The 15208-nt window shown below is 63.3% G+C and overlaps 1 protein-coding gene across 3 annotated transcripts in view; it reads right to left on the bottom strand.

Annotated features, from left to right (window-relative positions):
* The window catches only part of IQSEC1 (IQ motif and Sec7 domain ArfGEF 1), a 66922-nt gene that overhangs the window by 3769 nt on the left and 47945 nt on the right, over positions 1-15208 (bottom strand). For all 3 annotated transcript variants that reach the window (XM_007461244.1, XM_007461243.1, XM_007461245.1), the window contains 6 exons: positions 11179-11318; positions 10719-10748; positions 9601-9726; positions 8700-8799; positions 6379-6540; positions 5340-5516 (listed from right to left, as the gene is read on the bottom strand). In XM_007461244.1, coding sequence (XP_007461306.1) covers positions 5340-5516; positions 6379-6540; positions 8700-8799; positions 9601-9726; positions 10719-10748; positions 11179-11318 — 735 coding nt within the window. The remainder of the gene's footprint in view (positions 1-5339; positions 5517-6378; positions 6541-8699; positions 8800-9600; positions 9727-10718; positions 10749-11178; positions 11319-15208) is intronic.

Genomic DNA, 15208 nt, shown 5'->3' with positions numbered 1-15208 from the left:
GAGGGGGGGGGGGCAGTAATGAGTTAAAAAGACAATGGGGTTTTTAAAAAAAAAAAAAAAAAAAAAAAAAAAGTCTTTTTCAACCAGCCCAACTTTAACCCCCTCTCCTGGACCGGGAGCCTGGGGGGAGGGGCCTCCGGGGAGCTGGGGTGGGCGCACAGGCCCGGCTGACCCCGAGCTCCAGGGGGCCTCAGCCGCCTGCCCGCGGGGACGGGCAAGGGCAGCTCCTCCCACAGCTAAGACGAGCCAAGCATGGTCCTGCCCGGCCTGACCTTTGGTGGATTTCACATACGTATGTATGGACATACGCACGCACACGCACACACACATCTGCCTCCCCGGCTGCTGGTGGGCCTGACGGTTAGGAGACTAAACTCCACGTCCTCTTTCTCCTGGTGGAGCAGAGAGGCCGCACCCTGGGGCCGTGTTTGGTTTGTGCAGTGTCTGGCCAGGGACAGGGATGCTGGGACTTCCTCCCAGCCCAGGGCCTGGAGTCTTCTGTGGGCACGGCCCGCTGGGACGCCACACGCGCTCCCCAGTCGTGAGCCCTCACTGCCAACGCCTCTGTGTCCCCCGCACATGGCACGTAGCAGGCACGCAAGCTGTGCTGGCTGTGCCAGAGGAGACTGCGTCTTCCTCTTGGTTCTGGATGTCCAGCGCCCGCCCTGGCCCCCGCAGGTCCCCCGGACGACTTCTCCAGGCATTTCTGCAGGACACCGAGGCTGAGGCAGAGAAGGGGCTCCAAGACGTTCTTCCAGCTTCCACCTGTGCAGGCCTGGCCAAGCCCCACAGTGCAGGACAGGTGTCCCCCTGTCCATACCAGGAGGAGACGGAAGCTCTGGCTGATGGACTGAGCGGCTCAATCCCCACAGTGAGCAGGTTCACACCGTGTCTGCCCGTCCACCTGAGGTGGGAAATCTTGGCCACGCTGCCTTCTGAGCTGGACCCAGGAGCCTGGAAGATGGAAGGTGCTGCCTCGTGCCGCCCTGTGTTTGCCACACCCCGACCTGCGCTGGGTGGAGAGGGTGTGTGGATCCTTCCGGCCTCATGGTGGCAGCTGCGCGTGCCTGGGACAGGCCCTCGGGCCTGGGCTCACAATGGCAGGCTCAGGGGAGCTCCGGTGACTTTGCCTTGCCTGCTGATCCCCAAACCTGAGTTCCAGCTGGGAGCCTGGGGTCCACTGAAGGCCGTGCTGGACCCTGGCCTCAGAGCCCACTCGGAACTGCGCCACACAGCGGATGAGGTTGCTGAAGACCACGGACCACCGGGCGGGAACTGGCCCTCGTTCCCAGCTGAAAATGACCCTTCCCTTCCTCCTCTTTCCGCCGGTAATGAGAAGAGGGGTGACCTTTCCTTCCTGCCTTCGGTCCCAACACAGTGGCCCGGGGACATGGAACAGAATTAGAGTCCAGCCTCCAGAAGGGGGGCTCTGCAGCTGGAGGGGTGACCCTACCTGGCACGCCGTCCACTCTTTGCCTCAGTTTCCACATCTGTCCAGCAGGCATGGCCCCCGCTCCCTGGGATGGCTATGCTCAGACCTCTGCTGTCCTTGGGGTGTCTCAATCTGCACTCTAGCCCCTATAAGGGTGGGGACACTCTTCTGACTAAGGACCAGGGACAGAGAGGGAAGACAGAGGCCCCGCCGGGCTAGCAGCGCGCTCCAGCCGGCCCGCTTCTCCCAACAGGACTGGGCCAGGCCCGGGGCTGGGGGCTGCGGCTTCATATGCAGCCCCCGCTGGAGCTGAACAGGCCCCCCTCCTGCCCACCGTGGGCCAAGACTCAGGAGAGCTCTAACTTGGATGTCTTGGAGTGATTCTGAGTTTCTCAGACTTCACCTTTTCAACTTCTCAACTCAGCAGGAGATACGGGAGGTCCCCGCAGGAGTCCTCTGCACTCCAGTCCCAGGCACACCCGTGGACACCTGCCCACGGCAGACGCACGTGTGGGCGTTTGCACACGTGCACACCACCTACTGACAGAGGAGGAGCCGGGCCAGCTGCTCCCACTCACGTATCCCCACCACTCCTTCCTTGCTTGCCCTGTTTGGGGGTCCCCCCCCAACCATCTCCGGATCCTGCACAAGCCTCGGGTGAGCCCTGCCCCAGCTGGCGCCTCTCGAGGGCCAGAGCAGGCCCTGCCAGCCTGGCCACGGACAGCTTGGGAGCCGCATCCAGACGGGGCGCCCGGCGCAGCTCTTCCCAGCATTCCTGGCTTCTCAGCGTTGGGACAGCAGGCAGACAGGGCTCTGCCCGAGGCCTCACACCGTGGCCCTAGCAACGCTGAGGGTGACAACAGCCAGCACGTGGGCCAGGCCCCACCCCCAACGCTCTGTGGGTATTGACTCTCACAGATTCTGGAGGGCAGCGCTAGTCCCACCTGCATCTGGGGAGCCCAGGCCCAGAGGTGTAACTCGACCAGGGCCCGGAGCCGAAGACCCCGGAATCGGCGTGCTGCGCGGTCCTCTGATGGGCGCTGCTTGGGAGGCAAGCCCGAGTGTGGCCCCCACCCCAGGAGAGGCAGCCGCTGGCCCACTGGCTGCTACACGTGTGGAGCGCCCATTGTGGGACAGCAGGGGCTGCTTTGGAAACTGGCCGCCAGGAGCCACCAGCTCTTCCCCAACAGGTGCAGGACGTGGCAGGCTTCCAGTTGTGCCCCGGGTAACGACAGCAGACCCCGCGGGCCCGGGAGATGTCCTCTCCGTGGGGACTGGTGTTGGGCAGCTCGGCTGGTGAAGGGCTGGGGGCCTCGGGGTCCATGGACAGTGTCCACTGTGACTTGACTGATCTGCGGCAGGAGCTAAGGCTCAGTAGTCGCACCTGTGTCAGAGGTCCTTGTGGGTCCTTGATCTCAGGCTGGCAGGGCTCTGGTGCCACTGACACGAGCAGGGGGCCCAGCTGAAGGAAGACCACGTGGAGACACGGGGCGAGGCCTCGCGGCTCAGCAGGGGGCCGGGCTGGGGGCCAGGCACCGCCCCCCCCCACCCCGCCTCTAGGAAAGTCTGCCGCCCCTCTCTTCCTGGGCCGTCAAACCACAACTGCCTCCCAGGTCCCAGAGGCTCGTGCCGGGCCGAGGGCACATCCCCAGGTGCTGTCTCCTGGATGGATATGTGGTTGCAGGTCTGGGGCAGCTGCTCTGGGAGCGATGACAAGCCGGCTGCTGGGTGTCACTGTCCCAAGGGGAGAGGCTGGCCCTGAGCCTCACCTCTTCCCGACAAGCCCATCTCGGCCGGGGCACGGCGGGTGCGGGAGAGCTTTGCCCCGACCCAGTCCAGCACATAGGGGCATGTCTCCGGCATGTTCCGGCAGGCAGCTGGCGTTGGCCCGTCTTCCTCTGGAGGTCGCAGGGGGGCTGTCCCAGCCTGGGGCTTTGGCGGTCATCAGGGCTCAAACACCCACCTTACCGCCCCTCTCACCTTCGGGGCAGGGGGCGCTTTCCCGGGGATTCTCTTCACGGGGGTTTAGGACCCGAGAGGACTCTCTGCCTGGAGTCCTTCTCGGCTCGGAATCCCCAAACAAAAATGGCAACGGTAACGATAAACAGAAATCAGCCAGACCTCGGAGCTCCGCCCTTCACATGGCCATGCACCCGGGCACGCAGCTCTATCTGGCCCCTAAGCAGAGAGTGGACGGCTGAGGCCCTGGAGTGGCTGCGCTGAGGCCACTGCTACCCGAGGGGGCTGGGCAGGACCCAGAGAGGCCAGAACCTGCCCCACTGCACAAACTCAAACACGGGCCCTGGGCCCGCAGCCTGCAGAGGCCCCGAGCAGTCTGGTTACGATTAGCTGGGTGTAACAAGCCACGGGGAAAACCAGTGGTTCTCAACCACGGCAATTCTGCCAACCAGGGGTGGTATTTCTCCCCCAGAGGGCACCTGGCAATTTGGGGGGACGTTACTGGTTGTCATGACTGGGGGGTGTTACTGGCATCTAGTGGGCAGAGGCCAGGGATGCTGCTAAGCATCCTGCACAGAGCAGTCCCCACGGCCAGGAATGATCTGGCACAAGATGTCAACAGAGCCGGGGTTGAGAAGCCCTGCTTGACTCTCACGCTGGCCATGCAATTCGGATTTTCACTATGGAAAAAAAAAATGACAAGACAGAAACAAAGAAAAAAATCCAACACAAAAAAAAAAAAAAAAGAAACAAAATTCTGGGAAATGAATAAGCTGAAGGGAGGGATGGGGTCATCAGCAGGTTCTCTACGGGGCCCAGAGCTGGTCAAGCGGTGATGCCTGAGGCCGGTGGGATGGGCGAGGCCCTGACGGGGAGGGGTCCGCTGGGGCCTGGAGAGGAGGAGGCCGGTCTCAGCCTGAGAGGGTCTTCGCCAGCAGAGCCGCGGTTACGTCAGGCTCCTGCGGCCGGGACAGCTGGAGCCTCGGGGTGGGAGCCTGGGGTCCTGGCACAGCCACGTGCCCCCGTGTCTGGCTCCCTCCGCTCCGCCGCAGCCCCTGAGCTTCCTCATGCGAGAAGCTGCCTGGCTAGACACGCCTAGTGGGGGGCTGAAGAGCCACCGGCGTGCATCCCCTCACCCCGTGGCTCCTGGCTCCTCTGACCAACGGCGCTGGCACGCAAAGCAGGCTGCAGCAGCGCTCCCCTCCCCCCTCCCCTCCCCAGCCGAGGTCAGGCAGGGCCGCCAGCAGAAGCCCCCTGCTCACTGATGCTCCACGCACAGCCCCCGCCCCAGGAAACCTGGGCGGCTCGAGGGGTGCTGATTGCTTGCACGCACGCTAAGAGGCTGGCAGCGAATCAGACACACACAGAAACAAAGCAACAACAACGAGAATCACGTTTCCGCCAGGGCTTTCCCCTGACGTCCCAGGGCCAGGCGTGGCCGCATCTCTGGGCTGGACGGAGGCCCAGGTTTCCCAGGAAGGGAGACCTCTGTGGGGAAAGCAAGACCTGGGAGAGTGGGAGACAGGTCCCAGACACAGCAGCAAGGGCTTCACTCCATCTCATTCATCAGCATGAAGCACAGGGACGGGGCAGCACAGAGTACAGGGGACACACCCATCAGCGGGGCCCGACTCACTCTGCGTGAGAGCAAATTTCAGAAAACAAATAAAAGAATAAAATAAATAAGCAAGGGAGACCAGGGGTAACCTCCCGGCTGTCCTGCCTGTGACCATTCGGCCCCGTTTCCTTTGGCCTCTGGGGGACACTCTCTCCGCGTGGCCACAAGCTGCTGTGGTTTGGGGACGGCCACCCAAGTGAGCTCTGTCCGAGCCCCTCCACTGTCCAAGCCTCCAACACAGCCCCTTCCGGCCGACGCAAGCCCCGCCGGCCATGGGCGGGCGAGTCCTGCGTGCGCTGCGTAGGGGGCGGCCGTGGGCCCGGTTCTTACCCGCTTCTGAGAGGTCGCGCAGGGAGCTGCTGAGGGCGCTGCGCTTGAGGCCCTCGCCGCTGGCGTAGCTGTCATCCAGGCAGGCCCGACTCAGTGTCCCGCCGCCCGGCTCCTTTTTGAGGCTGGAGCACTGGGACATGCTGGGCCGTACGACGCCCTTCTGCTTCTCGAGCTCCGCTGGAACAGAGCCCGAGGGGCCCAGTGAGGGGAGGATGGCCCCCAGCCAAGGGTGGCTTGGAGAGGGCAAGGGGCTGGGCCCCCCCGGAGGGCAACGCAGAGGACTCGGAGGGCCCTCTGCTCAGGGTGGCACCGGGCTGAGCCGCCACCTCCTTCCAGGGGGCAAGTGAGGGGCAAGGTCGTCTGGGAAAGGGCAGGAGTGACGGCACCTGTGACCAAAGGGGCCGAAAGGAGACCCCAGAAAGGAGGCTGGAGAGGCCAGAGTGCCCGAGGTCTGCAGGAAGGTCAGTCACTTTCCTAGGAGGTGGATTTGCCCGCGTCTGGAGAGGAGTTAACCCGGCCTGGCTGTGGATGGAGGCCAGGGGTGGGGGCACCCATGTACCTCCAGGAATGAGGCTTAGAGCCAGGAGAAGCGGGGGTATCATCGGCTTTAATGAAAACCAGGGGATGGCCCTAGCCCTGACCCCTCCGGGTGGTCGGGTGCAGGAGACACAAATACCAACCATGCTCAAGTGCAAAGGGCTCAGGTCCAGGGCTCTGGACACGGGGTGACCATGGCTCCGAGAGGCCCCCCCCCTCAGGGCACACGATGTAGTTCCCCGGGCAGGACAGGCCTGGGCCTTGGAAGCCCGGCTCCCACCCAGAGAACCCTGCCCACCCCTCCTTCCTCTGTGCCGCCTCCCGTGACCTGGGCAGGTGGGCTGCCTGGTCACGTGGCCGTGGGAAGGCCAGAAGAGGCCGAGGGCGTCTCACCTCTGGGCTTACAGGGTCACTGCAGCCTGGCCTCTCACCCCCGTCTTGGCCCCCAGATGGGAGGCCACGCCTGCACCCTGCAGGCCCCCGCCAGGCACCCGTGACTTACTCTCTATCCTGTGCTTTTCCATCTCCTGCACCTCCGCGATGGACTCCCGCAGGTCATCAGTGAATTTCTTCCGGTCTTGAGGATTGGGAGCGTTAAAGTTTATTAGCACTTTGAGGTCTGCTCCGGGGACGGCGGATGTGAGCCGGATGCCATTGGGGTAATCTGCAGAAGAGGAGCAGAGCGCGGGCCTCAGGGCGGGCCCTGCCACCTCCCTTCCGGCTGGCAAAGGACCAGCGGGTCTCCGTTCAGCCGGGGTGTGGGAGCACGCTGAGGCCAGGCTCCCAGAGGACGCATCCCTCCAGGGAGCAGAGGCTTCACGGTGCAGCCCGGAGGGACCACCAGGCAGCCTCTGCCTCCTGACCCGGGTCTGTGTTTGCTCCGTGTTCAAGCCGAGGGCAGATCCGACTGATCTGAGGCAAAGCCAGGGCCCTCGTTCTTCCCACCGGAAGGGCGTGGAGCCTGGGAGGAGGCGGAGGTGGTGTCCCCGCTGGGGGACAGTCTTATCCAGTCACTTCGGACTCTTCTGTCCTCTCCCGACTGGTCTCCAGGCCCCCAGCTCCCTTGGGGTACACTGTGGGCACCCCACACCCAACAGAGCCTTCTGCTCAGACCTGCCCGGTGCCTCCTCCGTGCTCTCGGGGGTCTCTGGGGCTTTGGCGTACCGGCAGCCCCTCCCCTCAGTGGGAATCGAGCATCCACCACTGAGTGTATGAAGGTTCTTGGCCCAAACGCCAATCCCATCACGGTTCAGGCGTGGGTCAGGGCTGGGACCTCAAATGCCTAGAGGCCTGTGTGGGTTTCCTCAATGCAGGAAGCGGGCAGGGTAAGACTGCGGCTGCAGAGTCTGGGGAGGGTGTGCAGCCCGCTACTGCCCGCCATCCGCCCAAACCTAGAGCCACGGATACCTGAACCTTATGGGAAGATGTTAGTATGAGCTCAACGAATTTAAAATAAAGTTCAAATATAACATAACTGAGCTGCGACCGACCAGGGGCTGCCAGCTTGAGACCCCGGGTGAGAGGCATGTCCTACAGAAGGTCGGGGTCGGCTCTCACCAGCACCGCGTCCAGGGCTGAGGGCTGAGCCCTGGGAACCTGAAAGCGGCCTGCGCGCGGCCTCTGCCTGAGGACTCAGTCTGCCCGGGCTGCTGCTGGGTGGTCACTACCACCGCCACCCCTTCCAAGAGGGGCCTGCCGGTCAGGACAGTGCGCATGGCACCAGCCTCCCTGGTGCTGCCTGGGAGAAACCAAGGCAAGGCCGGCCTTCCGGCCTGGGGTGGAGTGATGGCGGGGTCTGCATCCTGAGCTCCTCATAGGCACGTGAGAAAAGGGGAGGAGCTGGCAGGTCCAGTCCCTTTTAGCACAGAGAAGCCCTCAGGCCCCGTGTTCTGGGATGGCCCAGCCACGGGTCCCTGGCACCTTTCAACCTGCAGAGGGAAGGCGGACAGGACAGGACCGCGGGACCTTGCTGCTGGACACGCCCCGACGCTCCATTGTGGCGGCCCTTCCCTTGGCTCCTCTGGAACATGGGGGGCAGCAGGACGCCCCCCCACCCCACCCCAGGAGCACTGGCTCAGCCCGCAGCTCGAGGTCCTCCGACACGGAGGGGGCAGAGAGGGAGAGAGGAAAAGGGAAGGGCGTGGGTGGCGGGAAGACACAAGCCCGAAAGGACCCGTCAGCGGGGTTGCAGGGGCGGCCAGCTCCCCTCCAGGATCCCCAGGCCCAGGACCCACTCACACCCAAAGGCCCGAACAAGCACCGCCCCTGGGCCACAGGCTGTCCTGGCCTTTATGTGCACGGCCTCATCTCATCCTGAGGCAGGCACTACCATCACCCCATTGATGGACCAAGGGAACCGGGCCGGAGAGGCCCAACAGCCGGAACACCTGCCGCTGAAACCTGAGCGGATGGACCGGGCCTCTGCTCGTGACCTCTGCCTGCAGTCTCTCCGGCACGACCCTCACCTGATTGTCTGGCCATATCTGTACATCACCCGTGCCACTTACTCGATGTTTTCCTATCAACATTTTATCACTCTGCACTAAATTTAAAGATCTTATCACCTGCAAGAAGTGACGGTGAGAGTAAACCCGATGAGTCCTACATACAATGATGCTGAATTCTCCCTCGTCCCCCCCCAGCCGGCAACCTGCCCTCTGTTGGGAAAGTGGGAATGAGGACACCGGAGAGGCCACCCTGGGGTCGCCCCTGATGCAGCCGGGAGCAAGAGGAGAGCCTCCTTGCTACGCGGATGGGCCAGGCGAGGCCGCCGCCTGCCACGGGGTGCGGGCCATGTGCGGACGGGCCCGGGGGTGCACTCACGCTGGCTCTCGAAGAGCAGGGCCTGCATGCCGTGCAGGGGGAAGGCCTGGCGGAAGCTGTACGTCACCGCGTTCCTCTTCTTCTGGAGGATCTTGGTGACCTGGGGGCAGCCAGACGCAGAGGCTGAGCCGCGGGGCCGCCCGGGGCGCTCAGGACCCGCACTGGGCCCACAGCTCGAGGTCCCCCGTGCGAGGACCCTCCTGCGGTTCCAAGGTCAGGAGGCCCGCGGGGCGGGGCCGACACAGGGACGGACACTCACACCCGACACCGCCATGCACGGCCCAAAGGCACCGTGAGACCCTCTGAGAGATGAGTTCTACAGAGAAGGACACTGAGGCCAGAGGTCTGAAACGATCTGCTCAGGGTCAGGAACTCTGAAAGGACTTGGACCCTCACGCCTAGATTCCAGCCTCGGGAACCCGAGAAGAGCAGCTGGTCCTCAATCAGGTGGGGAAAGGGGATAGGGTCTCGGGCAAGAAGGGGGCCTGCAGGAGGCAAGAGCTCCAAAGGGCAGGCCCCCTGCTCCTTGCGGGAACATCTACACCTGTGCTACCTGTTTCGGGGCAAGAGGTCAACTTCCCTTTGGGGAGCCCACCTCTGCCATGTTCAGCCCATTAGTCCTGGGGCTGAGACCCAGGCCAGCGAGACAGCACCGCTCCCGCCTGGCCCCAGGGACGGGCTTGGGCAGCAGCGAGACCTCTGCTCAGTCTCGGGAAGAGGACGCCCCCGGCGGCCGAGGGGACAGGATTAGGCCCAGACCTCCGGAGGCCGACTCTCCCTTCCTGGATCAGCCTGCCTGAGGTGGGAGGCCAGGCAGCCGACACCGGGCGCAGCCGGGGCCACTCTCCCAAACCGTTCTGGGGTCTGCACACCCAGCCCCTCACCCGTGGGGACCACGTACCACCAGGAGGTCATTGAACAGGAAGATTTCTCGCTGGTGCAGCCCAAGCTTCTGGGGCTTATTTGGGTCTGGAACCTCGAAGAGCCGGCAGTAGCAGACCAGGCGCCGGTGCGGCAGCGAGAGCACCTGTGTGGAGGGGCGGCGTCAGCTCCGCGCACCCGCGGGGACGAGGGACTCCCCCACCCTGCCCTCCCTCGGGCCTCCGGAGGCCCCTGCTCCAGGGAGACCGCCTTCCGACTCCTCTCAGCACTGGGCTCGTGGAGCCCCCGCCACGAACCACGCGTATCTTCTGAGCCCCCAAAGCACCTGTCATGTGCGCCCCGAGCCACACACATAGGAGGCTGCAGAGCCCGGGCTTCCCCGCCCCCAGGCCCTCCCTCCTGAAGGCTCTCAGCCCCGACAGCTGGGTCTGGGGGAGCCCTGCGGGGTCCCAAGCTGGCAGTCACCACCTCGAGGGGCTGGTCCCTGCCCTCCGCACACGCAGCCGTGGGCACACCCGGCCCTACATGGGGCTGCTCTCCAGGCCCGAGCTCAGCGACCCACAGATGAGAGGGAGGGGACACCGGCCCAGCCTGGGGCCCTCAGGGGGCAGCGCTGTCCGTAGCAGAGTGTGAGTGAGAAAGGAGGGCAGGACGCAGGGCTGGGGAGGTGGGCGACGGCAGGTCACGGGCGTGCCGGGGGTCTCAGGCCCTCTGCAGGGGCAGCTGACCCGGCTGCCAGGGTCGGGTAAGGAGCAGACCACATGACGGCCAGCAGGCACACTACTGCCAGCCCTGGCGGCGAAAGGGACCCGGGAGGCACAGCGTGGGCTGGGTGGGGAGGGGGAGGCCTCAGCGCCACACCAAGGTCATCTGTTCAGGCACAGGGTCTCGGGGCCGAGGGACAAGCGGGATCTCTGAGCTCAACCGGGCCCAGACAGGACGGGAGGGGACCACCTGCTCTGGGCCTGACAGCACAACCCTCCCGCGTGCTCGCAGAGATCTGAGGTGGAGATAACTGTGAAAATCAAACTTCTTATGGCTCCGGAAATTAACTCATGCAGCCAGAACTGCGGGTCTGGGAGCCGCAAGCTGCGGGGGAGTGGGGATCACGGAAGGCGGAAGCCGAGGGGAACTCACACAGCCGAGCCCGTGGTGCAGAGATCCAATCTACAGGGGGAAGCAGTGAACAAACAAGAAGGGATGTTAATGTTCCAAATACACATCTGGGCCCAGACACAGACTCCGGGGGGACACCCCACCCACAGCGCCTCCCAGGGCACCCCCAGCGGGCTCTGACGGGGAGCCCAGGCCGCCGGGGAGCCACTGCACAGCCCCGGCCATTGGTTTATTAAGAGCCTCAGATTCTCGTCAAAGGGGACCCAGAGAGAAGGGTTGTGACTCCCTTAAAAAGCCCCAAACCTGACATAATCCACCAACCCCACCTGGAAGAGAACAGGTTCCAAAGGCACTGCGGCTACTGGCCAAAGCCGAGCCAGCAGGGCAGCCTGGGGTCGCGGGGCGGGTGGGTCTGGGGCACCCTGGGCCTCGCGCGGCGCCCGCCCCCAGCCCGCCCCCGGTGGGGACGGAGACCACCTACCGGCTTCTTCCCCACGATGAGCTTCTCCACCTTCTGCACCTGCGACACGTGGTCCTCGTTGGTCTCCAGCTCCCGCTTCCGGATCCGCTCGTAGATCCCGATCAGCATCTCCCGGGGGATGTCCTCCCCATCGTCCACGCCTAGTAGGGGACAGCGGCAGGGCTCACCCCAAGGCACCGGCTTCTAAACCAAATCCGGACAGCGGTCCCCCTGCCAGTCCCCAGCTGAACCAAAGGCCTCCAGACCCACAGCAGCTGGCCCTGCCCTGTCCACCACACGTGTGCTCGGAGCCTCCGCACCAGGGACCAGGCTGGCACTGCCCCCGGATGAGTGTGGAGGGGCCTGTGCCACCTTGCAGCCCCGCCCAGGGGTCTCAGGAACACACGGCCCCGCTCGATCCCGGCCGCCGCCCCATGGGGCGGGCACCACGGTCCCCATTGCACCGACGGGCTGGCGGGGGCCTGGGGATGGGGCTGGGGTGCAGAGAGGCTGTGCGGATGGGGCTGCCTGGCCCGCATCCTCACTTTGCCCCTTGTCGGCCTGAGTCACGGTCTCTCTGAGCTACGAGTCCTCTCCTCAGTGACACAGGCCACCAAGAGCACGGTGACTTTACAGGGACCAGGGTAGCTCACGGGGCCACCCCCACACCCCCGACACGAGAGCTCAAGGGGTCTGAGTGGCTGCTGTCCCAGTTCTGGGACTTGAAGCCGGGTCGCTCTGACAACAAGCTTGCGCCCTTTCTGCTGCACGGCCCCAAAAGTGCTGTCAGGAAGTCCCAGCCCCGCTCACGACAGAGACGCAAAGCGCCCCCCGCCCTCAGTGTGCAGGCTGCTGGCGGTACGTGGGGCAGTGGGACGGCTCAAGCCCTCTGGTGGGCTGTCCGGCACCACCTGCCAGTCAGAAATTCAAACACCCTCGGGCCCACTGAGTGGATCTGGGGGATTTGTCCTGTGGGGCATGACATTCAACGCAGCGCTGATTCCAAATCGCAGAAAACGGGAGCTAACCCATCTGCACACTCACAGGGGACTGGCTAAGCGGTCCGCATTCGAGGACTCCTGGGACAGGGAATACCGTACGCCCGCAGGAACGAGGAAGGCCCCGGCGAGCCTTGGCAACGGCCCTTAGATTTACCGAACCAAGGAGTGAGGCGCCGAGCGGAAGAGGGTCAACCCAGCCACGCACGTTTGTACCGGCTCCCACGGGAAGTTCTGCGTGGCACAGCAGGGACTCGAAGCCGATGACCTCCAGGGATGGGAAGGGCCCTGCCGTGCACCTTTTATGCTTTCTGGCTTTTTTCTAATTGGCTATTTTTCAGAGCAGTTTTAAGGTCATAGCAAAATTCAGGGGAAAGCACAGAGAGCTCCCATATACCCTCAGCTCCCCGACAATCAGCACCCCGACCAGAACTCTGCCTTCGTTACAGCTGAAGAACCTACACGGACACGTCCCAGTCACCAGAGTCCACGGTTCGCACGAGGGTTCACTCTTGGTGTTGTCCACCCTATGGGTCTGGACATATGGACGATGCCATGTGTCTGCCATTATAATACCGTACAGAATTTTCACTGCCCTAAAACCCCCTGTGCACTTCTCCTTTTCATCCCTCCCCCACGACCACTGGCAACCACTGGTCTCTCGACCGTCTCCACAGCTTCACCTCCTGCAGATGTGGTGCAGCTGGAATCAGGGTGCAGGCTCTCAGATAGGTTGCTTTCACTTAGCGATGTTCCTTTAAGGTTCCCCCGTGTCTTTTCATGACTTGGTAGCTCATTTCTTTTCAGTGCTGAATAATATCCCACTGACTGGATGGACCAAGGTTTATCCATTCATCTACGGAAGGACAGCTTGGTTGCGTCCTAGTTTTGGTGAATACGAATAAAGCTGCTATAAACATCAGTGTGCAGGTTTCTGTGTGGACCTAAGTTTTCAGCTCATTTGGGTAAATTCCAAGGAAGGCAACTGCTGGGTCATGTTACTTCCTGGTTTTTGAACTATGTGAGGATAAGACCCATTCAAAATACACATTCAAAAAATCTGAAGGCAAATAGCAATAAGAGCAAAATATCGCTTGCCTGGCTTCCAGGTTCCTCCCCTGCCTATCCCTGAACTCCCAGAGGGCCCCCTGCTGCTGGACCCACTGGGCACACTGAGCAATTCCAGAGAAAATGTGTGTCCGGTGCACGTTGGGGCAGGGGGGCACTCTCTAAAAAGAACAAGCTGGGACGTGTGCTCAGCGCAGAGTGCCGACCTGGCTTTGGGAGGCCAGCGTCCTGCCTCCTCTGACACACACTTGCTGTGTGACCTTGGGCAAGTCCCCTCCCTCTCTGAACCTTCTGAAGCTCAAGGAAGATGGGGCAGAGAACGCTAGAGTCCCTGGCTTGAAGAAAAGAGGTGATTGGTGGCAACGGCCCAGGCTCGCGAGAAAGAATCAGTGGCTTTCTCTCCTGGTTCTGGGGTGCTCAGCCCCTGCCCTGGGACCTGGGGTGACAAAGCCCCCGCTCCCCCAGACTGCCGGGATGGCGGATGCAAGGATGCGCACAAACCATGAAGCCGCAGATATGAGGGCGGCCGACCGGCAGGTATCTGACCCAGCAGCCCTGTCTTCCCCCGAGCCTCTGTCCACGGGCCTCGTTTCTGTCTCATTTCTCACACAGGAGAGGCCCCGGTTACATGGCTGAGCTGCTAAACCAGAGAAAAAAATCGGAGTCCCTTAAGCTCCCCAGGGTGGCCAACAGCACGCAGCTCACGGCCAGCTTTCCCGGCAGCTACACAGCAGCTGCCTGCATCCAGGGCCACGGGGACGCTGTGGAGACCAGACCAGACTAGGCCCAGCGAGGAGAGGGGCTTGAGGTGGCAGAGAGGAGGCGAGGGGGTGCAGCTCCCCGGACCATCAGTGTCCGCTGACCGCCCTGCTCCCTCACCTGTTCTGGCGACTGGATCTGCTATTAACGAGGTTCCTAGGAACCACAGCTAAGACCTGCCCCTCCCCGGGGCCTGCGGAGGGCCGGCACGGGGAAGGCCCTGAGCCCAGCCTCCTGCGGGACCGCCTGTCAGGGTGGGGCCCACCCCCAGGGAGCGCCAGCACAGACCCTCCACTCTGGGGGACGTGACAACGGAGCAGTTTTACAGAAATGAAGAACAAAATGAGAAATTTAAACAGCTCGAACGGTTGGACTTGATTCAGATCAGTTGTTTCCCTTTTACAAAATTATGATGCCGTTTCTAAGGGGACTTCAGTCCCTTACAGCTGCTTCCCAACGAGAGGGACGGCGCCCCAGCGCGGGACTCCACGGACAGGAGGGACCTGCCGGCAGCAGACACGGAGACAGCCGTGCCCTCTTCCGCCCCTCTCCTGCCTGACGACACAGGAGGGAGCCTCCGTGTGGCTGCCCAGCCCCTGGCCACCTGCCCCGCATGGGCCACCTGCAGGGAGAAGAGGGCCGCCCAGGAACAGCTTGGCTGGAACCCACAGCGGTTTTGCCTTTTCACTGCACTCGTTTTCGTAAATGATGCCCACGTGTGACAAATGCTACCGGTTTCCCGCTTACAGTGATGACATAAAGTTCCTTTTAAAAGTACATACGTTTCATAAGAAGACAAAAACAAAAAGACAAGCCTGTTCCAAGAGGACCACTGAGGGAGGGGTGTGGTGGGCGATGCTGTGTGGGCAGCAGCGATGGGGGCCGGACAGTGCCAGCCCCCGCCCAGCCCCCATCCCGTCCCCACCCCCCGTGCTCGGAGGCCCCGGGGGCGCCCAGCACCCAGCTCGTGGTCCATCCTCCCTCTGCCCCTGCAACCAGGCCTGGATCCACCGTGTGTAGCCCGGCCCCGGGCGCTGAGCCCAGCTGCGCTCTCAGGCCTCTGCGCTCTGGCGCCCTGGGCCTGCGGAGCCCTGCAGTCCTCCCGCGCGGAGTGCCCCCGCCACGGCATTCAGCGCCCTCTACGGGAACCTGCGCTGCGTGGGCTCCTTCGGGGAGGAGCCCCCCCCCCCCCCGGGGAGCCGGGCCCGGCCAGCCCTCGGAAGGGG

The sequence above is a fragment of the Lipotes vexillifer genome, unplaced genomic scaffold (assembly GCF_000442215.2).
Source record: "Lipotes vexillifer unplaced genomic scaffold, Lipotes_vexillifer_v1.1 scaffold774, whole genome shotgun sequence".
NCBI lineage: Eukaryota > Metazoa > Chordata > Mammalia > Artiodactyla > Lipotidae > Lipotes > Lipotes vexillifer.
This window is presented reverse-complemented; position numbering and strand designations above follow the sequence as displayed.